The sequence below is a fragment of the Cynocephalus volans genome, chromosome 3, assembly GCF_027409185.1.
Source record: "Cynocephalus volans isolate mCynVol1 chromosome 3, mCynVol1.pri, whole genome shotgun sequence".
Lineage (NCBI taxonomy): Eukaryota > Metazoa > Chordata > Mammalia > Dermoptera > Cynocephalidae > Cynocephalus > Cynocephalus volans.
This window is the reverse complement of record NC_084462.1, coordinates 14,604,735-14,616,573: the sequence shown is the minus strand read 5'-3', so window position 1 is coordinate 14,616,573 and position 11,839 is coordinate 14,604,735. Positions and strand designations below refer to the sequence as shown.

Genomic DNA, 11,839 nt, shown 5'->3' with positions numbered 1-11,839 from the left:
TGGAGGTAAAACTCACAGAGTGTGTCCCCCTCCTCCTGCCAAGCTGGGCCCGCAGGCATTTTTAACTCTCAAGTTAATTCATGCTCAGTCTCCAGCAATTAGCAAATTACCATTTCCCTGTCTTTCCAGTTCTGGGGGCAGTAGTTTGCCTTATGACCTCAATTTTCTTTCTTTTTTTTTCAAAAGACTATCGGTAAGGGGATCTTAAACCTTGAGTTGGTGTTGTCAGCACCACACTCTCCCAAGTGAGCCATGGGCTGGCCCTTATGACCTCAATTTTCTGATGAATCTAAGAAGTGTTGTTGATTTTCAGTTTGTTCAGCTTCTTCCTTGTTGTGAGGACAGAGTGATGACATCCAAGCTCTTTACATGGCAAAGTGGAAACTGGAAGTGCCTGGTTCATTTTTTTAAAAATTAGCTTTACTGAAGCATAATACAACAAAGTTCACCAATTTTTAAGTGTTTAATTCAATGAGTTTGAAAAGCATATACAATCATAAAAACCACCACCAAAATCAAGTTATAGAACAAATTCATCACCACAAAAAGTTCCATCATGGCCTTGGCAATCAATCCCCTCTCCAGGCCCAGCCCCAGCTTTCTGTCACTGTCATATTGCCTTTACTCGAATTTAAACAAAGAAAATCTTAAAGTATTTCATCTTTTGTGCCTGACTTCCTTCTCTTACCTAATGCTATTAAAGTTCATCCATGTGGTTCCCTGTATCAGTACTTTAACACTCACTAGGATTCCATTATATAGATTTTCCAGGATGTTTATCCATCCTCATCAAAAGAGATCTGGTCACTTCTACTTTCTGGTTATTTCACATAAAGATACAATGACCTTGCCTGTCACCTCTGGACTGGAGCCGGCCTCTCAGGCAGTTCTTGATGGAGATGGGCCCTGGATGGCAGAAAAGACCAGGTCCTGAAGACAACTGGCAGCCACAGGGCTGGCTAGAGCTCCAGCTTCTTTTTTTTTTTTTTTTTGGCAGCTGGCTGGTACAGGGATCTGAACCCCTGACTTTGGTGTTATCAGCACCACACTCTCCCAAGTGAGTTAACTGGTTAGCCCTTCATTACACTCTTAAGTCCTTTTTCTAGTGTGAAATTTCTGGCATTAAACAGCTTAGACATGCAGCTAAAGGTTCTCAGATATGTGCTGCACATGAGGCCTTTCTGTGTTGAGGAATTTCTGGTGCAAAACAAGTGTGGATATTTCAGTGAAGGCTTTCCCATATAGGGGGCACTTTCTCTTACAGCTTTTCCCTCATGTGAACCTTCTGGTGCCGACTGAGACAAGAGATTCTGCTGTAGGCCTTCCCACATTCAGTGCATTCATAAGGCCTTGCCCCAGTGTGAGCTCTCTGGTGCCGAATGAGGTTGGAGTTTTGGCTAAAGAATTTCCCACATTCAGTGCACTTATAAGGTCTTTCACCAGTGTGAACTTTTCGATGCCGAATTAGGGTAGATGCGAGGCTGAAGGCTTTCCCACATTCACTGCACTCATAAGGCCTTTCCCCTGTATGAATCCTCTGGTGCTGAACAAGCGTGGATTTGTGGCTGAATGTTTTCCCACATTCACCACACTTGTAACGTTTTGTTTCAGTGTGTACTTTCTGATGGGTGCTCAATTTAGATGGGAGACTGAGGGCCTTCCCACACTCCTTACACATATGGGCTGTTCCTCCAGTGTGAATTTTTCTCTGAGTAATAAATGTTGATTTCTCCTTGAAGGCATTTCTTCCTGTTAAGCATCCATAAGATCTCTCTTCAGTGTTAGTTCTCAGATAGTTGAGGAGGGCAGGGCTCTTCAGGAAGGATCTGCCCCAGCTGGTGCACGTGAAGGACTTCTGCCTGGTGTGGACTCCTGGGTGCTGCCTGAGATTGGAGCTATGAGGGAAGGTCTCCGTGGTAGTCCTCTGCAGCTTCCCCATGCCCTTGGAGGCCTGTTGTTGGACAAAGCCCAAGCTGGCCTGGAAGTCCTTGCCACATTCCCCACATATGAAGGGCTGTCCTGATGGGTGGGCCCTACTGCTCTTCACCTGCTCAAGAGGGTCCTCTTCATCTTCCACTCCACACAGACAACCTTAAAGAAGAGAAATGTCACTCAACTGAGTATTGGGTTGGAGGAGGAGGCACTTTCATCACCAATGCATGTGCTGTGGTTTGAATGTTCCCCTAAGGTCTTAGTATCAGGGAACCTAACCCCCAATATGGTGGTAGAAGGTGGGGCCTTTAAGATGTGATTAGACCACAAGGACTGTGCCTTCCTAAATAGACTGATACCTTCACGGAGTAATGGGTTGATGATTTAATGGGATTTCATGGGCGTGGTTCTGATGACTTTATAAGGAGAGCAAGTAAGAAGTTAGCTATCTTGCTCATATGATCCTTGTCATGTGACACCCTGTGTTGCTATAGAGAGTCACCACCAAGAAGGCCCTCACCAGGTGTGCCCCTAGTGGACTTCCTAGCCTCCAAAATTGTAAGAAATAAATTTTGTTTTCTTACAAATTACCTAGTTTCAGGTATTCCGTTATAAGAAACAGAAACAAACTAATACAGCACATCAGACACACCCTGAAAAGATTCCATGGGATTACTAGAAGGTTGTGGAGGGAAGTGTCTGGATAGAAGGGCTGGCCCTGCATGACAGCGCCCAGCAAGATACAATGTGGGAGACCTCAACAGGAATAAGGACATAAAGATGGGGGGCAAAACAGAAGGAGAGTCAGGGTCTCCAAGTCACTCCTCTGCAAAGCGTTCAGCAGGGCCTTGGCTGCTGGTGACAGCCAAGCATTGTAAAGATGTGCATGTCCAGTGCCATGAAAAAACAACTAATTGCGACAGAGTAGCTGGCGATCGAGTATGACGTAAGAAGGGATATGTGCATGACTAATGTCCTGTGTAGAGTAGATCAATGTTAGACTGCTCTGCATAGGCACTGTGCTGGTTATCACTTTACTGTCTCTCAGCTCCAAATTCACTCATTTTGCTTTGTGAAAATGGACCTGGATTCTTTAAATATTGTTTTGCCAGCTTGTATGATGTTAAGCTTTGTCAGTATAGGGCACTGGAAAGAAACTGTAGGATGAACAAGGGTTTTGCTTACCACTTGGTATGGGCTTGCTTGGCAGTCTCCTGCAATCTATGCCACTTCTCTAGTACCCAGCCCCCTGTACTGACTCCACGCCCCTGGCTTAGTTAATAATTCTTTATATTAAACATTTCCCTGTTCAAATCACTGTGTGCTTTCTCTCTGCTGATGGGACCCAAATTAATACAGAATTTATCAATTCAGTAAATTGGGAATGGTCCCAGCAAATAGCCTGCAAAGGGGAAACCTGGGGATTGGCTTCATTGTGCCTTTGGGCTTATGCACAATGCGGAACTCCTTGTCAATGGAAAATAAGAGACAGTAACCCATGGCATGCAGCTGCATCAATTAAACAAGCTATCATCTGTAGCTGACTGTGGTCAAGGGCCAAGCGGTGCCCATGTCTTGGGAGCCCAAGTGGTCCCTGCATTTGACATTTTTTTTTTTTTTTTGAAAAGATGACCGGTAAGGGGATCTCAACCCTTGGCTTGGTGTTGTCAACACCACGCTCAGCTAGTGAGCCAACCGGCCATCCCTATATAGGATCCGAACCCGTGGCCTTGGTGTTATCAGCACCGCACTCTCCCAAGTGAGCCACGGGCCGGCCCCCTCCATTTGACTTTTATGGCAGTAGTGATGACTGCAAGGACTTCTGAGTCCACTGGAGCCCTTACAGAAAGTATACAATAAGTTCAGGTGCCTAAACTCTCAGCTCAACCCACAGTCTGAGAATCAGAGAACTTCCATGACAGTCCTAAAAGAATCTCTTATATCTTGTAGCTGCACAGCTGATATGGCTGAAAATCAAACACAAAATTCAATTGTGCAGGTGGCTGATTTACATCAGTTGAAATCACAGTCAAAGTTCCTCGTGTGAAAATTAGGGCATTGATTGATAAAAAATGGGACAGTGAAACTCGAGTGGGAACATCTGGTTGAACCCAGAAGAAAATGACAATTTTTTTTTCTTTTGGCAGCTGGCCAGTACGGGGAACCAAACCTTGACCTTGGCAGAAAATGACAATCTTAAATCCCCAAGTCACTCTGAGCCTCTCTCACCAGTAGAAGTAGCTTGATCTCCAGTGTCTGAAGAGACTACCCCTCCTCTGCTTGAAAATCTGTGATAACCTCACCTGGGGCAGATGCCCATTCTCCACAAGACCCACTCCCACCTTCCCCTATGGCTTGTAGACCTATAACATAACTAGGTTAAATCTCAGCTCACTCTATGGGGGGAGTTGCATCCTGTGACTTGGGAGATGGCTTACACATGAAGGAATTTCAAGACTTTGCTATTATTATTATTTTTTTTATTTCTTTTTCTTTTTTTAAAATTTTTTTGTCTTTTTGTGACCAGTAAGGGGATTGCAACCCTTGGTGTGGTGTCGCCCGCACCACGCTCAGCCAGTGAGCGCACTGGCCATTCCTATATAGGATCAAACCCACGGCAGGAGCGCCGCTGTGCTCCCAAGCGCTGCACTCTCCCGAGTGCGCCACGGGGCCGGCCCCAAGACTTTGCTATTATATAAGTCAGGGAACATGCGTAGGAGTGGATTCTTAGGTCAAGGAGGATGGAATTTAACACATTGGGCTGCATTTGTTGATATGGGTGTACTTACTACAATTTCCAAATTTCCCATTTTAGTCAAGAAGCTGAAGGTGGCTTAACAACTGAAACCTGGATTCAATGGTGCCCTGAAGTAAATGAGACTGAGATTCCAGAATTTCCCTGGAATGATGTAGAAGAGGAAATCCAAAGGCTTAGAGAGATAGGTTTGTTGGACTGGATTCGCGATATGGGACCTGCACTTCTATGGTAGGCTGAATAACCATGTCTGTGCTCTAATCCCCAGATCCTGTGAATATGTTTTCTTATATGGAAAAAATGATTTTGGAGATGGAATTAGGGTTATTAGTCAGCTGACCTCAAAATAGGGAGATTATCCTAAATTATGTGGGTGGGCCCAATGTATATTCACATGGGCCCTTAAAAGCAGAACAGGCAGAAGAGTTAGTGAGAGAGATAAAATGACCAAAAAAAAAAAGCAGAAGAATTAGAGAGAGATAAAATAAAAAATAAATAAATAAATAAAGCAGGAGATTCAGAGCATGAGAGGGACCCAAACTTCCATTACTAACTTTGAAGATGGAGCAAGGGGACCCTGAACCAAGGAATGCAGGCGGCCTTCAGAAGCTGGGAATAGCCTTCAGCTGACAGCCAGCAAGGAAATAGAGACCTTAGTCCTAAACCACAAGGAACTGAATTCTAAACCTAAATGAGAAAGGAAATGGATTCTCCCCTAGAGCTTCCAGAAAGGAATGCAGCCCTGAGAACACCTCGATTTTAGCCCAGTGAGACCCATGTTGGACTTCTGACCTAAAGAACTATAAGATACTATATTTGTGTTGTTTTAAGCGCTAAGTTTGTGGCAATTTGTTAGAGGAGCGATAGAAAATAAACCATCCCCCAACTATGTTCCACAAGAAGACTCATGGTACTCCCTTCGCTAAAGTAATTGAGAAATACATTAGTGTATTAGTCCGTTTTGTGTTGCTATAACAGAATTACCTGAGACTGGGTAATTTATAAAGAAGAGAGGTTTATTTGGCTTATGATTCTGGGATGCTGCATCTGGCATGGGCCTCAGGCTGCTTCTACTCATGGCAGAAAGTGGCAGGCAGCCGGTGGATACAAGCAGATCACATGGCGAGAGGAAGCAAGAGAGAGAGAGAGAGAGAAGGTGCCAGGGTCTTTTTAAGCAATGAGCTCTTGCGGGAACTAATAGAGCGAGAACTCACTCATTAACCCCCCTCCCCCAGGGAGAGCATTAATCCATTCATGAGGGATCCACCCCCATGACTCAATCAGTTTCCAACGCTGCCACATTGGAGATCAAATTTCCACATGAGTTTTGGAGGGGACAACACATCCAAACTCCATCAATTAGTGATAGGACGACCCACAGCCTTGAAAATCTCTGTGGTTGCTCTTTTGTAAGCCAGCTATGGCTCTAAGAGATGGTGCCATTGAGATGGGATCTCCGATTTCCATGGGATGATGGGATCCCAGAATAGCAGAGGCCAAGTGGCAGCACTTAACTACCAAATACAAGGCGGGTACATGTGTTGTAAAATGCAGCAGGGATACACAGGCGATCAGAATGCCTTGGCCTGCAGAGGTCTTTATTTATTTATTTTTGGTGGCTGGCCAGTAAAGAGATCCAAACCCATGATTTTGTTGTTATGAGCACCATGCTCTAATCAAGTGAGCTAACTGGCCAGCCCCTGCAGAGGTCTTTAGCAGTGGTTAATCGATTAAGATGTTCCTCAGAAAAACAGGGGCAACCTACCTGAGTAGTATGTGATCTATTTATTACAAAAATCTCTATGTCTAGTGCCAAAAACCTAACTTAATTTGCCACAGTAGAGAGACACAGCCTCTCACGCAGTTTCCAGACCTAAGTCATTCATAGCTGCGGAACACATTGATTGAAGAAGCCAGGTCCACTTGAGAAAGGACCTGCACCATTGTCAAAAATACATAGCATCTATCTTCCTCAAAGTCTTCCCTAAAGGGACCTGCAGCCAATTATTAGAGTGACTATGCGTTGGGGAAAAAGATACACCCAGACCTTTGGAGGATTACTAGACACTAACTCTAAATTGACACTAACTCCTGAGACCCAAAATACCAGTATGGCCCTGTAGTGAAAGTGGGGGCCTATGATGGTCCATTGATAAATGGACTCTTAGTTCAGGTCCAACTCCCAGTGGGCCCAGTTGGCCCACAGACACACACTGTGGTTATTTCCCCAGTTGCTGAGTGCATAATTGGAATTAGCATACTCAGTAACTGGCAGAATCCCTACATCCCCATGTGACCCATCAGGTGAGGGCCATTATGCAAGAAAGGCTAAATGGAAGCCCCTGGAGCTTCCACTCTCTGCCAAGACAATAAACCAGAAGCAGTGTTGTATCCTTACAGGAACTACAGAGATTAGTGCCACTATCAAAGATTTCAAAGAAGCAGAGGTGGCAGTACTTATCACATTCCCATTTAACTCACTAGTCTGGCCTGTGCAGAAGTCAGATTGATCTTGGAAAATGGCTGCAAACCATCATAAATTTGATCCAGTGGTGACTCCGATTGTAGCTGCTATTCCAGAGGTAATGTCTTTACTGCAGCAAATTAACAGACCCCCTGGCACTTAGCGTGCAGCTACTGAACCATCTATTGCCTTTTTCTCCATACTAGTCTGCAAGGATCACCAGAAACCATTTGTTTTTACCTGGCCAGACCAACACTATACCTTCACATTGTTACCTCAGGACTACATCGATTCTGCTCTCTGCCATAATATAGTCCACAGAAATCTTGATCATCTTGACATTCCATAAACATCACATTGGTCCACTTCATTGCTGACATTATGGTGAGTGGATCTGATAAGCAAGAAGTAGCAAGTACTTTAGATACCTTAGTAAGACATATGTAAACAAGAGGGTGGGAGATGAAACCTACAGAAATTCAGGGGCCTGCCACCTCAGTGAAGCACTTGGGGGCTCAAAAGCCTCACACCATTCTACCACCAAAAAAGAGGCACAACCACTTGGATTATGGAGGCAACAAATAGCATGCTTGAATCTACTACTTTAAACCATCTACCGGGCCGGCCCATGGCTCACTCGGGAGAGTGCGGTGCTGATAACACCAAGGCCCCGGGTTCGGATCCCATATAGGGATGGCCGGTTAGCTCACTGAGTGAGCATGGTGCTGACAACACCAAGTCAAGGGTTAAGATCCCCTTACCAGTCATCTTTTTAAATAAATAAATAAATAAATAAACCATCTACCAAGTCAGCCATCGGGCTTCCTGTTTTGAGAGGGAACCAGAAAGAGAGAAGGCTCTGAAGCAGGTTTAGGCTGCAGTATAGCCTGCTCTACTACCTGGGCCTTATGATCAGCAGATTCAATGATATTTGAAATATCTGTGGCAAATAAGGATCCTGTATGGAGCCTCTGGCAAGCAGCAGTAGGAGTATTACAGCACAGACCTCTAGGATTTTGGAGCAAGTCTACCCCGTCTTCTGACGATAACTATTCTTCTAGCTTGCTACTGGACCTTTGGTAGCAACTGAATACCTAACCACGGGATACCAGGTGACCATCATGAACTGCGTGTTGTCTGATCCACACAGCCATAGGTTGGGCATGTGCTGCAATCTAACTTTAAGTGGAAATGGTATATCAGAGATCAAGATTGGCCTAGGACATGGCAGGTCCTGCACAAGACTTGTGGAGGAAGAGGGCAACTTCATGGCACAGAAGACCCATGACTCCAAGAGGGTCACCAAGCTAGGGACAGGCTGAGATTGGTGGGATCAGTTGGGCACACTGTGAAAGACCTGGCACCCAAGCCAGCCGCAGGGAAGCTGGGAAGGAAGCAACTTCTGTGATATAGCTTTGGAATGAACAGAACTTTCCATGGGGAAAAGGCAGAGGTGGTCAGTGTGCTGGGGGAGGGCATGAGGGACTTACCCAGTGAACTAATGAGCTCATAGTTCTCCAGCATCACATCACGGTACAGGTGCCTCTGGGTAACATTAAGTAGCCTCCATTCCTCCTGGGAGAAATACACAGCCACGTCCTCAAATGTCACCAGACCCTGCAATGATGGGTTCAGCTGATCTGTGGGGTCAATGAGTGGGCAGGAAAGCCAGACAAAGTATGGACAGATGGACACATCCAGGCTCTTCACCTGGGAGGGTTTTGGCACATTTTCATTGATAACCTATTTCCCCAGAGGCCCAACCCTACCCCACAACACACACACACACACACACACACACACACACACACACACACACACACACACACACACACACAGAACATGATGGTGCCTCTTTTCTTGTGTTACTATTGGACATGGCATCCAGCCCACAGAAACAACATGCAAGTGACCAAATGGACACTATGTTCTGGTCCAGGCACAAAGACCCTCCCTTTTTCCTGCCAGCAATTCCCTGTGTCTAACAGATCACCACCTCTCAGATGCAACCAAACCCACACTAACCTTTCCCCCTTAGCGCCAGGAACCTGGCCCCAGGGCCCTTTGGTTTGCCCTCCAGCCCACCAGGCACATAACTCCTTGTATTCAGCATGTTCATAACTCTGCCCTCCCCAGATTAACCTCATCAGTTAATCCCATAGGCATCTCCCTGGACTCCCCACAGGCCACGCTGCACATGGTGTCTCATGAGTGTCTGACATGAGCAACCATGATGTCATCCTGCTCACACCTCTAATGGCCCCACTGCCAAGGGCATCACCCAGCCCTGCACTGGAGACCTCTCCACCTGGCTCTGTTCCTAACTTCAACATTAGGCCACCCAGAACCACACACGGATCTCTGAGACCCTGGGGCCGCCTTCACCTTTACCTTTGCACAGGCTGTCCCTTCACCTGTCACAACCTTCCTCTGTCCACCTGAGGAATATGCAGTGCCCAGCCCACTGGCCAACACCCTGGACCTGGGTCCCTGCCTGTCTCCCATGTGACCGCTTCTGCCACTGAATGACTCTGCAACCATGAATGAAAAGCCCCAGGCCCCAAGGAGGGCAGACACAAAAGCCCACAGAGGGGAGAATAAGCCCAGTCCCAGGTCCCCCTGACACCCTACTTCCATCATGGCCACGACACAGTCTCCATTCCAGGTCCACTCATTCGTCAGAAGCTTTGGCTCCCCTGCCACTACCCCCTCTTCATCCTCCTCCTGACATAGGTCCACTTCTCCGTGACAGTCTCAGTGACACCCACCACCTCTCGGTTCAAAAACAAGACACCTTGTCCTCACCCTCCAGCATCTCCCTCAGATCATTGGGGCGTTCGTCTCCATCCTGAATCCAACACATAAAAGCATTCTCGTCCACACACCGCCTTCATACCTGCCGACCGCTTGAATGTTTTCACCAGGGACCCCACAGACCACCCGAGCTCTGTGTCCCCATACCCACTCAATGCCGCCATTCTGCAGCCTCTGGGACATCTCGCACTGACGTGGCCAAAACCTACCTCCGGATCTTCCTCCTGAAATCTAGAACGAGCTCCCCGTGCCAGTGATTACCCAGTGCTTCCCAGACTCAATGTCAGAGAGAAGGCAAACCAACAAATACCAGGAAACAACCATCCCTCAAACGGGGCGCATGAACCACGTGGATGAGGGTCCCAGGGGCGAGGGCCTGTGTCCACTCACCCGCGCACGGTTCATCAGCGCCATTGCCATCTAGCCTTTAGGAAGGGCGGCTCAACCGACCCCCCTACACCTCCACTGGGCAGGGCAACTGCGGGCTGACGGTCTCACTCCGAGCCTCAGTCTCCCCGGTGTAAAATGGGCACAGTGCCCTGGGCGTCTCTTCTGGGGCGCCCGAGGATCGCGGGCGGGTGCGGAGAGCAAGGAGAGGGCCCAACCCCAGCAGGCCCCGGTGGACATCGCCGTGACAGGGGATCACGGCTCCCACGAAGCCATGATGAGGGGTCCTGGCCTTCTCCCGCCCCTTCTCCCCAGGCCTGTGTAGCCTCCAGGGACTGCAGCCAAGCCCGCGCGCACGTCGTCGAGGGGGAACTACATTACCCAGAAGTCCAGTCGCCGCTTTCGTACCTACTGTGGCCAATGACAGCTCAAGATAGGGGCGTTCCGTGGCGGGCCGCGCCTGCGGGGGCGGGACTTCCGGCGTCGCCCGCCAAACGTTCATTTATCGTCTCTTGGTTCTACCCGCACTGGGCGGCGAAACCCGATCGCCAAGAGTCGCGCAAGTTCAACCTCTGTGCCTGTGACGCTCTGTTACCGTGGCTGATGTTCTTCCCCGAGCCAGTGTCCCCGGCCGTGGTGACAGTCAGGTAGAACCGCCAGGGGTTTTCTCCGAGGCCTCCGCCGAAGCCCCCCAAAGTCTCCATTTAACAGAGCTGGAGACAGAGGCTCAGAAGAGCGACCCTGGCCGGAGTTTAATGAGCAGCTAGGGGCCAGCGGCCGGAAGACCTCGGCAGGACGGTGAAGTGTCAGGGGAAGATCAGCAGTTGGATATGGGCAGAGGCGTGGATGGTCTAGGGCCTGGGCTCTTCCCACTGCTCCGTGCGTGCCTGTCTCTGGCAGCTGGAGCCTCGACAATCCCTTTTGTAGAAATTGAGAACGGACGCAGAAGACTCGTCCTGTAAATGAATGATGGGGAAAGGCCTGAAGGGGAAGCAACCCTTATTTACCACTGAGAAATTCACAGGGGAGCAGAATTCAATGTGTGTAAGATGTGTGGAATGGGCCTTCGTCATATCTCCCACCTCTGAAGTCAGCAGCAGGTTCACACCAGAGAAAAATTTAAGTGCAGCCACTGGGGGAAAGCCTTTCGTCCAAAATCGCCCCACACCCTAACTTGTTTGGCATCCAAGAGTGCTCATCTTGTGAGTGCAGCCAATGTAAAAGCTACACTTTTGTATTTTCTAGAATTCACATTTTTTCCTGGCTTCTTTCCCTTACCTTCATGCTAAGATTTTTTTGTGGTGTTGCGTATATGGTGTTTACTTCTGATCACTTAATAGAATTCCATTTTATGGATGCACTGCATTGTGTTCATCCACCCTGGTAATGGATATTGGAATTGTTTCCACTTTATGTTTATTTTGAATAAAGTTACTATGAATATTTGTATACAAGTCTGTGAGCATAAGTTTTCATTTCTCTTGAGT

General features: G+C 47.6%; 1 protein-coding gene across 2 annotated transcripts; it reads right to left on the bottom strand.

Moving 5' to 3' along the window:
• Window positions 1–490: 490 nt before the first annotated feature.
• Window positions 491–10,644, bottom strand: LOC134373957 (zinc finger protein 584-like). 2 transcript variants are annotated; one of them, XM_063092057.1, is made up of 3 exons: window positions 10,356–10,644; window positions 8,642–8,791; window positions 491–2,091 (listed from the first exon to the last, which is right to left on the bottom strand). In XM_063092057.1, exons 2-3 carry the CDS (start codon window positions 8,673–8,675, stop codon window positions 1,259–1,261), a joined length of 867 nt encoding a protein of 288 aa, XP_062948127.1. In that variant the 5' UTR covers window positions 8,676–8,791; window positions 10,356–10,644; the 3' UTR covers window positions 491–1,258. The 2 variants fall into 2 exon arrangements, with proteins under 2 accessions (XP_062948127.1, XP_062948126.1); XM_063092056.1 differs by having other exon boundaries at window positions 8,642–8,768.
• Between the last annotated feature and the right edge of the window lie 1,195 nt (window positions 10,645–11,839).

Coding starts and splice junctions, on each gene's coding strand:
- LOC134373957 (XM_063092056.1), bottom strand. CDS start 10,385: ATGGCAATGGCGCTGATGAACCGTGCGCGG. Junction 8,769..10,355: donor CGCTGATGAACCGTGCGCGG/GTGAGTGGACAC, acceptor CCATCATTGCAG/GGTCTGGTGACATTTGAGGA. Junction 2,092..8,641: donor TGAGCTCATTAGTTCACTGG/GTAAGTCCCTCA, acceptor CTCTTCTTTAAG/GTTGTCTGTGTGGAGTGGAA.